This window comes from Dipteris shenzhenensis, chromosome 2 (assembly GCF_047967505.1).
Source record: "Dipteris shenzhenensis isolate YYH24624 ecotype China chromosome 2, Dip_SZ_1.0, whole genome shotgun sequence".
NCBI lineage: Eukaryota > Viridiplantae > Streptophyta > Polypodiopsida > Gleicheniales > Dipteridaceae > Dipteris > Dipteris shenzhenensis.
Genome location: NC_141597.1, coordinates 4792624 through 4809654, shown reverse-complemented (window position 1 = coordinate 4809654; position 17031 = coordinate 4792624). Strand labels below are relative to the sequence as shown.

At 38.8% G+C, this 17031-nt stretch overlaps 1 protein-coding gene across 1 annotated transcript; it reads left to right on the top strand.

Moving 5' to 3' along the window:
* Nucleotides 1-2780: 2780 nt before the first annotated feature.
* LOC147904262 (cytochrome P450 94C1-like) lies at nucleotides 2781-4981 on the top strand. The gene has a single exon (XM_087385563.1). The coding sequence runs from the start codon at nucleotides 2960-2962 to the stop codon at nucleotides 4634-4636; it is 1677 nt and encodes a 558-aa protein (XP_087241689.1). The 5' UTR covers nucleotides 2781-2959; the 3' UTR covers nucleotides 4637-4981.
* The last annotated feature ends 12050 nt before the right edge of the window (nucleotides 4982-17031 follow it).

Sequence of the window (17031 nt, the reverse complement as noted above, 5' to 3'; positions counted from 1 at the left end):
CCCAGCTTAGTGAATATATTGTACTTTTCATAATCATTAGTCACAGTATAGCTTAAATGCTCCTGACACATCAAAATGAAGGAAATGTAAATCTACTTAAGATAAAAATGATAAAGGAAAATACATTCACATTGAATGATTGATAAGATTATTGTAGGTGTGCACTAATTGCACCTAAATGATTGATGAATCTAGCTAGTGGTCATACAATATCTATATGAAGATATATTCTTGTTATATGTGAAACAAAAATTCCTATATTGTATATAACATATTTGGTTTTACTAGATAAAATACAGTGGAATCTTATCAAATATATTGTCAAGGTTGTAAGAAGGTGAGACTAATTCTGGCATTCAGCTCAGGGGGGTCACTCATCATATGTAACCCTATCACGTGAGTTCAACAGAAGGATTTTTTTTATTTCTAAAATTTAGAGAAATAAATATACATAAGGGACTCTTTAAAATAAGTTTGGAAAAAATTTACAGATTTGTATAGAAAAGGGGTACATTTTCTTAATGAATTTTTTTACAGATAAGGGACTTTAAATATAGGCCTTGAATGCACGTGATATAGAGGGTTTATACATAGTGACCCCCCCGAGGCATTCAGTAGTGAAAGCATTAAAAGATTGTTAAGAAGATGACACTACCTTTGGCTTAAGTATTGAAAGGATTAAGTTGTAAGAATGTGAGACTACTTTTGGCATTAAGTAGGGAAGGGATATAGATATTTATTCAAATCTAAGGATTTAAAATAACATAGAAATTTTTTAGTGATTATCTATAAACAATAGATCTACTATGAAGGTATATAAAGCACATTTATATGTTGTGGAAATCTAAGGGTTGACTTCTTCTCAAAGTTCATTCTTCTTGAACTATAAACACATTTAATTAAAATTTAATCTTCTTATACATTGTAAGCACTATCAGATTATGCAACAAAACACATATATGTGTCATTAATTGATGCCCTTATGCGATCCTTACATACAGAGCCTTACATAAAATAACTTATGGGTTTATTAAGTGATGAGTGGATGATGAAAATCGACCAAGATGAAGTAAAATTTCAATTTCTCTTTTGTAATGCTAGCTATCCTCTTAGGAGGAATCAAAAGCATGAGAAGGAGAAAGATGGAGACCATGACAAAATCAAGAGAAAAAGGAGAAAAAGATATACATAAATGTGGGACGTGCTAAGACAAATCATTGATGTAATACCATATGCAATAATAATCAAGGATATTGAATGTAAAGGATAGAGATCATGTTATATTCAAAAGAAAAAGGAGAGAAAGAGACACATAATTGCGAGACTTGCTAAAAGCAATTATCAATGTGATGCCATTTGTATGTCACATCTAAGATTTTCTTCACAGTGAATATTAGATGAAAGATACTCTCTACCGAATGTTTAAATACACTATGGTTGAGGCTTCAATCAATTAGGCTAGGATGAATGCATCTCCTTCTTTCACTACCTATCAAGTAAAAGGCTTCATTAAGTGATGAAATGGACTTGAAAGTGATTTGCATGTGCTTTACTTTCATGGATACGCTATGTACATGTTGAAAGGTAATTGACTTATAAATCAAGCAAGGTATTGATTTGTTATAAACTTGAACTACTCATATATAATTGGCCTAGCTGCATGGCTATAATATGCAAACTAAATGGAATCTCACACTACAAAGCACATTACACTTATTTTCACATCTTCTCATATAATCTATTTTGCATAATGAGAAGACAAAAAGATATATGTTTTCCATAAGTGCAATCAATCCATAGGTGCAATCACGAGAGAGAGAGAGAGAGAGAGAGAGAGAGAGAGAGAGAGAGAGAGAGATTTAAAAGCACATTGAATTGACTCTCGCTCTCTTTTAACATCTTTAGTAGACTTGCACATTTGTATATTTAGGTACAAGAAATCATTTATAGTTTTCTAATTTGCAATGTAAGAGGAAAATTTTATACTTAAAAGATATTGAATTGCTCTTAACAACAAATATGAAGAAAAGCGAGAAGATTGCCTTGTGTCGAATGATTCACATCGAGCACTATTCTCTACACACTAGTGATGTGACAAGATGCATGGCATTTGTCATTTGCTTTTTCTAGGTTCAGGGGTGGAGAGAATCCTTGTTTCACATGAGAGGGAGGATATTCTCCAAAGTACAAACGAAGAAATGGAAAGCAATGAGATCCTTGTGTATTAAAGCGAAAAGGGGGGCAAGTTTCTTATGTATTATTGGTTAGTGTATGATTGTAAACGGAGGGAAAAGGGACAGGGGGGTGGGGGGGAGCGGGACAGGCCCCCGAGCTGGAGCAATGAAAGGCTCGGAGTTAAATGAGAAGGTACGCCTACCCAACAAACTTGAAGAAAGGAGGGGGACGAGAGAGGACGATGGGAGTTGGGTGTGACAAAGAGGGAGAGGTTAGCAATAAGTTGAGGTGGGGGGTTAGGGGAAGAGGTTGGTGGACGGCGACTATCGTCTCTTATTCACTTCTTGCAAAAAGAATAAGCGTCTCTTGTTTCGGGTACCTGCATGCTTTTGTACGTCGTCTCCATCCTTCGTAGGCTTCCTCCCAGCCTCTTCCTTCTCTCGACCGCCTCTTTGTCTGCATGCCCACTTTCGTCAAACAGTACCCATCATCGGCTTTTCATGGGTCCCTTGCCACGTTCCTACCGCGTCCTTGACACCTCACCTTCTCTGCCATGCAGCTTCTCTTGCTCTCTCACTCGTTCCCAACAGCCCTTCCTTTGCTTTGCCATCCCGCATTGCCCATCTATATATTTAGTTAGTTGCATTGCACACTAACGCATCCATTTCTTAGCCTCGCTCCTGCTCCTGCCCTAGCCCATCCTCTCTTTTTTAACCACTGACAACGCAGTAGCGGCCCATCTTGTCCTCTATCCATTCCTCAATCTTGAAACCGTTTCCCAGCCATGATCAGCTTCCTCTCTCTCTCCCCACGGATCTCAGATGCATTCCCCTACCCCTCCCTCCCGCTCACCGTTGCTGTTGCAGCTTCTTGTATATCCATAGCCGTCGTTTACTTCTTCTGGTGGCTGCAACACCCTCTTCATGGGAAGAATCCCGGAGGTCCAATCTACCCCATTTTCGGCTCGCTCTTCTCGGTCTTGAAAAACAAGAGCAGAATTTATGACTGGATAACAGAGATTCTGCAGAAGTCTCCGTCCCTCACGATTAGAACTGTCCTCTTCGGCATCGAAATGTTGACGACTGCCAACCCCGCAAATGTAGAGCATATTTTGAAGAGCAATTTCCATAATTATCCCAAAGGCTACAGATTTATCATGATTATGGAGGACATGCTCGGCCGGGGTATTTTCAATGCTGACGGCGAATTGTGGAAGTCCCAACGAAAAGCTGCCAGTTACGAGTTTACGTCCCATACGCTTAGAAGCTTCATCTTTGAGTCTGTTCAAGTGGAGATCACTTCACGTTTGTTGCCTGTGCTGATCGCAGCACGTGATAAAGGCAATCTTGTAGACTTGCAAGACCTATTTTTGAGGTTTGCATTTGACAATGTTTGCCAAATCTCGTTAGGAGTTGATCCCAATTGTCTCAACCCTTCTCTCACTATTGTACCTTTCGCAAAGGCCTTCGATGATGCTACAGAGCTGAGTTGCGAGAGGTTTCTGACAGCTGCTTGGTTTTGGAAATTCAAGCGTGCCCTTAATCTCGGCTCAGAGAAACGAATGAGAGAAGTGTTGCACGTGGTCCACACCTTTGCTACGGATGTGATTCACAAACGTAGAAAAGAGCATCTAGCGATGACCACAAATCAGACAGACTGCCGTAGGGACCTGTTGTTCAGGTTTCTTTGTCTGGTAGAAATGGAGAAAGCAAAATGCATGGCAGGTCCGAAAAACTGCATGGACCGACCAGGAGACCAAAATGCAAAGACCGAGGCCGAATCTGATGAGTTATTGAGAGATATCGTCATAAGCTTCTTATTAGCTGGAAGAGATACCTCATCTACTGGCTTGAGCTGGCTGTTTTGGTTGCTAAGTCTCAATCCTGACGTAGAAAATGCAATTTATGAGGAAATACATGGAGTCGTGCAAAGTCGGAGGGAGGCGGTGGCTAGTGAAATGCAAGAGGCAGATCAGGGAATGCCGTACCAGCAAGTATTTTCCTTTGAAGAGCTCAAGAAAATGCAGCTGCTGCACGCTGCAATCCACGAGGCTATGAGGCTGTACCCCCCTGTTCCGCAGGACACAAAATTGGCTCTGCAGAAAGACGTTCTCCCGGACGGGACCGTTGTGAGAAAAGGCTCGCAGGTGAACTACCACCCGTATGCCATGGGCCGGACCGAGAGCATTTGGGGAGCAGACTGTTTGATGTTCAAACCAGAGAGATGGCTAGACTCTCACGGAAATTTTGTGCAAGAGAACCCGTTCAAGTTTCCAATATTTCAAGGAGGGCCGCGAGTTTGCCTTGGGAAGGAGATGGCCATCATCCAGATGAAATCTGTGGCAGCGGCTTTGATTCATCAATTCACCTTTGAAGTGCCTCACGGATACGAACCAACCTATGCTCTGTCTTTGACAATGAAAATGAAGGACGGTTTGCCTGTTTTTGTACGTTCCAGGTAGAGCTCTTATACGTTGGCACTGACTCTCTATAATACATAATGTGCCGATAATACATCTGTTCAACTTGGAGACGGTGGAGTACCAAGACATGGAGACGGTGGAGTAGTGCAGAAAGGGCTGGCTGTGTATTATTAGCAACCTTATATATTGGCGGCTACTTCAATACATCAGTTCAGCTTCAAAGTATATTGGCAGCTACTTTAATACATCAGTTCAGCTTCCAAGGCTTTGGACCTTGGAGTAGTTTTCATATGTGTTTCTTTCTCCAGTTTGCTACGTGCACTGTATAATACTTTTGTATGATCTATGCTTCAATTTACTCGTTAGAGGTACTTCTCCATTTAATATTTTCTCAATTTTTTAAAATCTAAAAAATATTTTTCAATAAGAATGTTTTTTCTCTCTAGCGTTATTCTTCCTAGCTAAGTCTCTCTTCTACTCTTTCTCAATATAATGAAGCCGTGGCATCCATGAGAATTCATGCACTCTTGTTGAGTTAGTTTGGAAACCAAAAGCCTAAAAGCGTCTCGCATGTTCGCATGTCCTAATCTCTCTCTCTCACTCTCCCTCTCTCTCTCTCTCTCTCTCTCTCTGACGTGTGCACGCATGCTATTGTTCTATCTATGTATATCTATACATATCTATATCTATATCTATATCTCTATTTATCTATATTCTATGTGTGGGTGGGTGTGTGTACATGTATATGTTTTAGTAAATGCACAATGCACACATGGGGCTCTGAGAGAGAGGCCTCAGGTCCTAGACCCATCCTAGAGCTTCATTTTTTCACACATTTAAACAATGATTTTAAGTATACTACTCTTATTTTCATAATTGCAACGTCTCCATGATTGGTTGTGCACGTTTAAATTGTTAGTATTTGTGATTATCAAAACTCACCAATAACTATGGCAACCTAATATGGTATAGAGAGTTTCGATAATTTGGTTGCATAATGTTGTCTTTGTGCCAACATGGACTTAGAACACTTATTTCATTAATTTTGGACTTGTCAATGTACAAATTCATTTTTACTTATACTTTTGGACTAGTTTTCAGATAAAATTTAAGAAAAACCCAATCTTCAAAGCACATATAAAAACATAAAAACAAGCATTTTTTAATATATTTTTTAAGGACATGAAACTAAAATTATAAAATTTAACGCAGCCTAGATAAGTTACATGAAAAAATAAGATTCGGTTGTTGTAAACTCTCTTAATATTTAATGGTGTTAATAAACACCTTCAAAAGTTAAGCCTGAGATAAGTTACACAAAAAAGAGTGGTTTACAAAAAAAAGAGTGGTTCAATAATTGTAAACTCTCTTCATATTTAGAATAGTGTTTAGGAAACACTTTCAAAAGTTACAAGTGGAAGTAGCAAACTCTCACAATATTTATAATTTAGGTGTTGAAAAACACCAAAAGTTACAATAAGACTCTCATTGTAAGGCAAATTACACCAAAAGTTACAATAAGACTCTCATTGGAAGGCAAATTTATTTTCAAGACTACAGCCATTCAATTTGATGAATTTTCTATTTTCAAGTCTTTAGCCTAAATTCAACCCATTCAAGAGCTGAGCTTATCTCATCCTCATTGATGTAGTTAAAATTATAGAAGAGAAGAAAGGATTGATGAATTTTCTCCTGCATAACACTTTGTTTATTCCGAATGGCTTGCGCTTCCTGGGGGGAAAATCTTCCACAACGAGCCACACGCGAAGATATCTCACTTTGAAAGTCTATCAGCTCTCTCCTATATGACTGCAATTTATCTATTTCAGTAGTAGCCATACTTATTTTTCTTTCCTCTTCCTTCTCTAAGCCCTTCTGACAAGCAAAGTCATCCTTCTCGTACTGGGTTAATGGAGCTGGATTTTGCTTTCTCTCCTCTCTCTTTCCTTGGTTCTCGGCAATCCATTCTTTGATGCTGCTAATGGCTTGATCGACAGAATCGATTACCTTAAAAAGATCCATAAAAACGAGAGGAGGAAGGTAATGAGAGTGAGGAAGGTAACTAGAGGAGGTAAGGCAAGATGAAAGGAGTATGCTTGAGAAGAGGAGGTAAGGCTGCGGGCAAGATGGAAGGAGCAAGCTTGAGGAGAGGAGTAAGGTAAGAAGAGTAAAGTGGAAGAAGTGTGGAGAGGAGTAAGGTAAGAAGAGTAAAGTGGAAGAAGTGTTTGCTGCGGGTGAGATATAGAAGGCGAACGAGGTGAGGAAGGTAACGAGAGTGCGGAAAGATATAGAAGATGAACTAGGTGAGGAAGGTAATGAGAGTGAGGAAGGTAACTAGAGGAGGTAAGGCAAGATGAAAGGAGTATGCTTGAGAAGAGGAGGTAAGGCTGCAGGCAAGATGGAAGGAGCAAGCTTGAGGAGAGGAGTAAGGTAAGAAAAGCAAAGTGGAAGAAGTGTTTGCTGCGGGTGAGATATAGAAGATGAATGACTACTAGGGGATTTATAGAACTACAGACTCATAATGTGGGATGAAAGATTTAGAATAAAGAATTGGTAGAGGTTGAGATGACTAGATGCAAGACTGTAATGCGAGACATGTGAGACATGTAAGATAGTGAGTACATTGAAATCTATAAAATAAAATGATGGGATGCAAGACAGTAATGGGAGACATTTGAGACATGTAAGATAGTGATAGTACATTGAAATCTATAAAATAAAATGATGGAACACAAGAATGATATAATTATTAGAATCTCATCATGAGATATTCTTTTAATATAATATAAGTTAGACTTGCAGCTGATGCAAGACCGTAATGCGAGACATGTGAGATGATAGAATTTGAGTACATTGAAATCTATAAAATAAAGTGATGGAACATAAGAATGATATAATTATTAGATTCTCATCATAAGATATTTATTGTACATAATAAATGATAGATTTTGAGTACATTGAAATCTATAAAATAAAGTGATGGAACATAAGAATGATATAATTATTAGATTCTCATCATAAGATATTTATTGTACATAATAAATTAGACTTTTAAAAAAGTAAAACCTAATGTATTGTAATGAATAAATATCATAAAATATCCTAATGTATTGTAACATTTAACATAAGTTTAAAAAACACTATCATTAATCAATACAAACAAGATAAAAATCTTCAAGGAGTCATGTTTCTTTCTACATGTTTTACAACTGAATAGAGTCTGATGAGTCCTCTTGAGGCTGTGATTCTCTAAGAGTACATTGAGTCTCTACTTGTGTGGATGGTGTACATTGAGATTCTACCTCTGGTGCAATCGGGATAGACTTAATCTCTTCCTCCTTTACAAGATGTGATGTTGTAGATGCACATTGAGTCTCCACTTCTTGTGTACGAAGAATGCATTGAGTCTCTAATTCAAGTGGAGACTGTAATGCTTCTACTTGAGGCTGTGATGCAGAAGGAGACTGAATTGTCTCTTGTTTTTCTTTGGCTCCCTCACGTTCTTCATTGAGTCCATCATGTTGTTTCCCAATGGTAGCAGTTAGGTAGTGAACAGTCTTAGCCACAAAATCTTGTAGCTCGAGCTTGGTATATGCTTCTATTGAGACATGTTCAAAAATTTCATTGAGATACAACATGAAGTTGCAGGCAATTCTCCACCCACTACTAAACATGTCTTTCTCCTCCACTGCGAGGCATGTCTGGAAATTTGGTTGGTCTTGATGCTCCCTGATTTTCATAATCGCAGAAACTAACTTGTTTGCAGACCTGTCCATCATGACATATGACAAAGTGAATTTGTGTAGTAAATAGTAAGATGCATGTTCATAATGATATGATAAAAGAACACTTACCTAAACACCCCGTGAAAGCCTGTAAATGAGTTGACAAACCAACAATGGTTGTCATCAAGATCCCATACTATCAGGCTCCAATGTGAACTACATCACCAATAAAGAGCGATAAGATTTATCACAATATTAAGTATTAATTGACACAATATTACAAATAAGAGACTAAAAGAAAGATTGAGACGATACTTACTTCTCATAATATGGCATAAAGATAACTAGCATGCCATCCAAGTCTAAAGGTTGTAGCATTGAACAAACATCATCTACTGTCTTCTTGGTATCACTAAGTATAGCTGAAAGAAGAGAATCGAGCATACAGACGCGATTCTGTACTGATCTAGGAAAGTGAGATATAACCGTACTGCAGCAATAAATAAACAAATGTTAGAAGCAGATTGAATCAAATGATTGAAGTATCAAGCCAAGAGATGTTCATATCAAACCTGAGGATGGCCATCATGACTTTGTCATTAGCCTCTTTCAAAGGGTCGGAGAGGATTTTAACTTCCTCGCTACCAAAAGTCAAAACACGAGGTTGCTTGCTAATGATAACCCTAACCTCAAAAGAGCTCCCCATTTCATCCAATATAGCGGTTACATTAGGACGACTTATGGGTGTAGCAACCAATGATTCCTCTAGATGCTCCACCATGTTATCAATAAATGCCTTAATGATATATGACATAGATGCATATAGATGCAAGTCTGTATATGTCGACAATGAGGTTTCACCGCCGTTCAAATTAAAAATTTGAGCAAGGAGCAAAAAGTAGTTATATCCGACTCTCCACTCACAACTGTGGTCATCATTCTGCTTCGCTGTAGGGCATGTTACATACTCTATTTGATCTTCTAAGTCACCCTCCATTTGCATAAGTGCATCTATAGCACCTACCAACTTTCGAGCTGATCTACACATCAAAATAGAAAACATAAATGAATGTGCGCATTGCATAGGATGCATCTCATTGACATAATTATGACATAAGTAGGTTATACTTACTCTGACACACTGCCATGGATAGATGCTATTGAATTGACAAAGAAGCATTGCTTGGCTAAGATGTCCACAATTACCAAGCTCTAATGCAAGCTGCATTATCAATTAAGAATAATTATTATTCGATATAATCCTCCACAATGTAAGAGATAAGCTAGGTAGGGATTGATACTCACTCCTCATGATATGCAGTAAAGATAACTCGCACTGCAGTCAAATCAATAGGTTGCAACCACTTAAAAACATCATCTATGGTCTTCTGCTTATTGCTAAGTACACTAGAAACAAGAGGATCGACCATATATGCACATCTTTGTATATATAGGGGAAGCTATTGTAAAATCATACTGCAATTAAAAAAAAAGAATATTAGTTCATTTGATCCAATGGAAATACAAAAGCATAAAGTCAGTAAAAAGTTTGTGTCAAACCTGAGGATGGCTATTATGACCTTGTCATTAACCTCTCTCTTGAAGTTTATAAGGATTGAAATGTCCTCTTCATCGAATAGAAAAGTAAGAGGTTGCTCTCGAACTTGAAACCTAACTTGAAATGACTTCTCCATTTGCTGCAAGGTATGATTATTTTCTAGAGTCATCCGATGGATAGCCAGAGCAGCTTTGCTTTCTTGAGATGATCTTTCTATATTCTCTACTCCAGCTATGTCCTCCTCATCCTCCTCCTCTCCCTTCTCCTATAAAAGGATAAAATAATTATGAGATTCAAAATTTTAAATTAATTATAAATTTAAAAAGACCTTTAAATGAATAAAGAAAATTAAACATAAGTTTTCATACCTCTACATATCTTCGTGGTCTTTTTATGTAACCTTCAGAGGTAAGCTCAGTGTCATATCCATCTTCTTCTGCTTCCTTGCTATCGCTGGTGTCCTCACTATCATATCCAGAGCTTTGATCATTTTCATCATCTTTCTTGCTCTCATCATACATGACCATCTCTATGTCAGCATCCTCTTCATGTGAGATCAGACCTTTCTTATCAAACTTTATTGTGAGAGAAGCCACGGTATCAAGGTATTCCAAGCAAGCAGGGCTCTCAATAATATTTACATTGTGTCCTTTTGTGACAAGAGCTTGAAACAAATGTCCCATTCGACACAATGTGACTTCCCATCCGGACGGTAGCAAAAATTCCATCATACTAATTAAAAGATCAGTACTTTTTGCTGGCCTTTCATAGTGATTTGCGTTGTGATGGAGGGGACTTGGAGCTTCATGCTCTTCCAACAGTAGTTGCAATCTCTTTGCATTCCCTCTTATATTGTTTTGTAAGGAGTGATCATTGTAAGGGCTCTTCATGCACAAGAAAAAGGTTTCTAGACTCTGTATCTTGAGACCGCATTCTCTCTTGTCCCTTTTTCTTGAGTATATACCATTGTAAATCTTAAGCTCATTGCCATATTGTTTTTCTAGGGTAGCAGACATTTGTTCCTTGTCATCTTTATCAGCAAATATGACTATGTTACATTGTCCCACTCTACCAATGGTGGTATGTAATATTCTATCAAGGAGTTGACGAATGTCATCTGGTGATATTTCATAGACAAAGAAAAGATGAGGTCTCTCCCAAGCAGTGTCATCGGATAAAAAATCATTCAATGAAACTCCCTTGCACTCAACACTCTTTCCAGACTCTGAAATGATTTCATGTATGAAAAAAAAGCCCTTGTTCAAAGTTTTTTCTTTTCTGAGAGTGTGCTTATTGATGACTTTTTGTGCATATGCATATACATTTTCCGGAATGTCACTTCTCATAGAAGGAGTAATTTCAGATCCATCATCTTCTACCTTCACCCATGTATGCGCCCAAGCCTTCTGTTTAGCTGACGGTAAAGCTGATGCCATCTGCCTCACAATGTTATGATCAATTTTACATTGGCTAATTGGAATATTTTTTTCTGCCAATAAATATTCAATTGCACTCTTTATTGCATCACGCTTGACCTGTTGGATGATGCAATCTTCCATGCAATGATCTTTATCCTTTTTGCCAAAAAACCATTCTTTGGACATGAATTTCTCTGCAGCAAAACTTGCGTATTTGTCTGGTAAGTTTCTTAAAGGCCTCCACATCCGAGCCGTCATCTCTTTTTTCTCAATCTTCTTTGCCTTCTCTTTATTCAATGATGGAGCCTCATATGTGACATCTCCTTTCTCACATGCAAGACACAAGTCTTTGATCTGATGAAAAACTTCATCACTATAGAAAATTATGCTTGTGTAGTCTTGATACCTATCCCTGACTGTCTTAAAGCTTGTAATCACCTCTGCTCTTTCCTGCTTTCCCCTTGGTACAATGGCACTCAAGCATGTGTAGAAGTCAACAAGATTATCTGCTTCCACTTTAGTTGCAGTTCTTTTGAGAGTGGTCAAAGGAGAATTAAAAGTTTTCCATATGGTCCTAGCTTTGAGCAACATCTCTGAAGTGGAGGTGATTTTTCGTAGTGCATAAATGTCATGATTAAGTCTTTCCGACTCAATCAAATATTTTTTCTCATTCTTGAAGATACAAATGCATGCAGAATAGTAGTGAAATTGAGGCACACTCGCGAAGGTTTGATAAGTAATTTCTCCTTTCTTGTATGCATATCTAGAGCGCTCATTACAAGCATAGGCATAGTGCTGACCATCTATTGCCTCAAATGTAAAATGAGCTAAGAAATTTCTCTTGGCATCCCTTATATGTCATTCTGGATCATTCACTGAACTCTATCCTTCTTGAAGTGAGGGAACTTGTTTTTCGAGGAACTTAGTGAATTGCATCTCAAAATCTATAGGCTGAGAGAAATTGATGGATTGACTATAATCTCCCATGACTGGCCAAAATGTTCTTGGACGGAGTACCAAATTAGAAACAACTGGTTTTTTTCCATCAATCAAAGCCTGAAAAATCTTTTTAGCATAGGCTGTATCTAAGGTCCTACTGTTTGACCACTGTTGAAGCATGTATAACTTGAGTCTTCTGGCCCCATATATATCCTGGATCCTCATCTGTCACAGCCTCATTTAAGCGAAGATTTAGGTTCTTCATTGATAACATTTCTGCTTCTAGATATGACTCCATTTCAAGACCCTCCGCATCCTCTTCATGTTCTTCCTCTTCTCTTCTTTGCCCTTTCTTTGTATATGAACGACCTCTTTTTCTAGTTATAGGACTTGGAACTGTAGCTTGTGAAGTACTTGCCTTTTGCATTTGACGTCGAGGTTTATTTTTTAGGGGCTCTATGTGAACCGCTTTAGATCGCCCTACTTCTTCTTCTATTGCCTCAACTTCAGGTATACTTAAGGGCTTCACTTGTTCTGTTATTCCATCAACTTCATGAGTTACACCATCTAAGTGAGTAATACCATGAACAAGAGATGTGTGTGCATGTCCTGTCTTATCTGATGCATGTCGTGTCTCACTCAATTCAATTTCTGTCTGAGATGCATGTGCATGTCCGGTCTCCACCAATTCAATTCATGTCTCAGATGTAGATCCCTTGTAAGCATCCACGTGTACAAGACCCTCATCCATTGCTACAATGTGTTCTGTCTCATCCACTCCAGTTTCTCTCTCATTTGTATTACCATGAACCAGGTCTACATGGCGTGTCTCATCACTTCCTTTCTCATGTGTGGATTCTTGCACCTTAGGTCCCTCCAATGAAGTTGAACCTTGTTCGATGACACCCTGAAAGTATTCAAGGATAATCTTTGACTGCATTTTTCTTGCTTCCTCAATGGGAAATTCCTCCCACACATGTTGAAGGATCTCCAATGCAGGAACCAATTCAGGAAATCTAGGTGCTTTTGGCGGCGGCATCACAAAGTGCATTGCATCTTTCTTAGAAAGAAGAAACGATCTGTTGCTCATTCTTAACTTTGTGTAAATCATCATTGTATGAATCAAATTGCTCTTTGAGAAAGATACATTTGATGCTCACTCATCTTTCTCCAACTCTCTCTTTGTCATCACTAGAATGAGATTTCCTTTACTTAAGACCAAGAACCATGCTTTCTTTGTTGTGTCAACAACGGTCCAGTTTGTGAAGTCCTTTGGGGCATAAATTCTTCCATTGTATTTCAGTGTCATACCATTGACAAATGCTATAGCCTCAAGATCCATCCTATATTCAAGCACAACACAAATTTTAGGTACTTTGACAAACTACAATTACTTTGAAAAATCAAAAGTACAATGAGTCCCATTAATACACCTCAAGTTTTTATTCTTCCCAATCATATAAGTGTCAATTTCATGCTTTGGGAATAGCCTAAAAGGCTTTACAAGGCTTAGAGCATAAATGTGAAAAAAAATAAGGATTTACAATTTCATGCTTTGGGAATAGCCTAAAAGGCTTTACAAGGCTTAGAGCATAAATGTGAAAAAAAATAAGGATTTAATACAATGATCTCTGAATAAAAATTTGAAGTCTGTCATATATAAGTGTAAAATGCTTTGTCAACTCCCGCAACTGATATAAGTGTAAAATGCTCTGTCAACTCCCACAACTGGTACAAATATAATCTGCTATGTCTAGTCCCTTAACTGATTCAACTGTAATCTGTCATGTCCACTGATACAACTTCCAATCATCTTGAAAGTTTAAAAACCTTAATCATTGCTTAAATGGTAGGGTTGTTGTGACACTGAAACCGAATGTGAACGAATGGACTGACTCCGATTAGGAACTAGTCGGGAAATTTTGAGCATGGCTTTGATTGGTTTTTTTGGAGTTCTCTCCTCTAAGGACAAACTAATCTATGCTAATCTAGACTACACCAACCGTCGAAGCGAAGAAAAGTAAGAAATAATTTCTTTTCCATTGTTCTTTTTAATATCCTTAGGTTGCGAATTAAAAGCAAAAAATAATCTATTTTCCATTATTCTTTTTAATACACTAAGGTTGTGAGTTTAAAAAAGATAAAATTTATATTTTCAAAAACTAATTTACTTACAACTCATAAGAATTGAACATTCACATTAATAAGAAGTTAAAATCTTAATAAATTTGAATTTAAATAATAAAAACTATAAATTTAACTTGACTCCAAACCCTAAACCCTAAACCCAAATCCAGAAACCCTAAACCCTAAACTCCCAAACCTTAAACCCTAACTCCCAAACCTTAAAACCCTAAAACCTAACCCCAAAACCCAAAACCCTAAACCCAAACCTCAAAACCCTAAACCCTTAACCCAAACCTCAAAACCCTAAACCCTAAATCCAAACCCCCAAACCCTAAACCCTAAACCCTAATCCCTAAACCTTGAATCCCAAAACCTAAACCCTAAACCCTAAACGCTAACCCCCAAATACTAACGCCCTAAACACTAACCCAAACCCAAACCCAAACCCTAAACCATAAACCCCTAATCCCTAACCCCAAACCCTAAGCCCTGACTCCGAAACCCCAAACCCTCATCCCCAAACCTTAAACCCAAACCCCCAAACTCTTTTTTAATTCAAATTAATTTAACTTAATTCACAATCATAAGAAGTTTAAACTTTGACAAAGTAAATTCTTATTAGTTTGAAATCACAAAATTTGAAATATAAATAAATTCAATTTAACTTAAAGTTTATGAAAAAATAAAGTAAAATTAAGAAAATAAGACTTAAAATTTTGAAATATAAATAAATTCAATTTAACTTAAAGTTTATGAAAAAATAACGTAAAATAAAGAAAATAAGACTTAAAATTAAAAATTTAATATTTACCTAGAAGAATATATTAATTCTCCCTAAAAAGAAATAAATTAAAGTAATAATAACGAATGTAAGTTAAACTACTTTTAAAATTTTAATTTAAAATGTAATAAAATTAAAATTATACTTTCTATATTCCAAAACAAAATGCATTATAGTTTAAATTAAACTAGTAAATTGAAAATGAAAGTGAAACTCATTTTAAATTCAAAAACAAAGGAAATTTTAAAATTCAAGTTTCCACAAGTTTTCCTTTTCGCATACATTTGTCTTTTCACACTTTTCAAGTTTCCACGCATTTGTCTTTTCAAACACAAGGTTGTCTTTTATCACAATTTTCAAATTTTCACACGTTTATCTTTTCAAACAAGGATTCATAGTTTAAAAAAAGGTGGGAAATTTGAAAGTCTAGTTTCCACACGTTTCTCTTTTCAAACACCAAGGTTTATAGTTTTGTTTGTTTAAGTTTCAACTAAATCACACACTAATCTCCTCTAATATGCCTCATTGATCGTAGCTCCCAAATTCTGCCATCAAAACATCTCTCCTTTATCTCTTCTTGATCGTCGCCCACTCATTTTTCCTCCTCATTGGTAAGATTTTCTATCTCGATCGTACTTTCTAGTCTTGTGCCCTTCCTCTCTAAATTTTCATCAAACACCAAGGTTTATAGTTTTGTTTGTTTAAGTTTCGACTAAATCACACACCAATCTCCTCTAATATGGCTCATTGATCGTAGTTCCCAAATTCTTCCATCAAAACATCTCTCCTTTATCTCTTCTTGATCGTCGCCCACTCATTTCTCCTCTTCATTGGTAAGATTTTCTATCTCGATCGTACTTTCTCTTGTGTCCTCCCTCTCTAAATTTTCATCTCTCTTCTATCTCTCTCACTCTTCTCTCTCTCTCTTTTCTCTCCACTCTAGTCTATGTTTCCTCTCATCTTAGTCTACTCTCTCCCCTCCTCTACATTTCCCCTCTCTCTCTCTCTCTCTCCCACTCTCTCCTCTCCTTTTCTCTCTCTCTCACTTGCGCTCCCCACTCTCTCTCCCCCTCTCTCTCTCTCTCCCCACTCTCTCTCTCCCCCCTCTCTCCCTCGTGCTGCCGCGGCAGCGGCGTCCCCTCTCTCTCTCTCCCCTCCCCTCTCTCTCGTGCACCGGCCTCCCCTCTCTCTCTCCCCCCCTCTCTCCCTCTCACTGCCGTGGCAGCGGCCTCCCCCCCCTCTCTCTCTCTCCCCCCCTCTCTCTCTCCCCCCCCTCCCTCTCTCTTGCTACCGCGGCAACGGCCCCCCTCTCTCTCTCTCCCCTCTCTCTCGCTGCCGCACCTCCCCCCCGTTCTCTCTCTCCCCTCCCATTCTCTCTCGTTGTTGTGACAACGGCCCCCCCATTCTCTCTCCCCCCCCTCTCTCTTGCTACTGTGGCAGCAGCCCCCCCCTCTCTCTCTCTCTCCCCCCCTCTCTCTCGCTGCCGTGCCCCCCTTCTCTCTCGCTGCCATGGCAGCGGCCCCCTCTCTCTCTCTCTCCCCCCCTCTCTCTCGCACTGCTCCCTCCCCTCTCTCTCTCGCTGCCACGACAACGGCCCCCCCTCTCTCTCCCCCCCTCTCTCTCGCTGCCGTGGCAGCGGCCCCCCTCCCTCTCTCTCTCCCCCCTCCTCTCTCTCGCTGCCGTGGCAGTGGCCTCCCCTCCCCTCCCTCTCTCTCTCCCCTCTCTCTCCCCTCCTCTCTCTCGCGCTGCCCCCTCCCCTTTCTGTCTCGCTGCCGTGGCAGCGGCCCCCCCTTTCTCTCTCCCCCCCTTCTCTCTCGCTGTCGCAGCAACGGCCCCTCCCCTCTCTCTCTCTCTCTCCCTCACCCTCTCTCTCGCTGCCGCGCTCC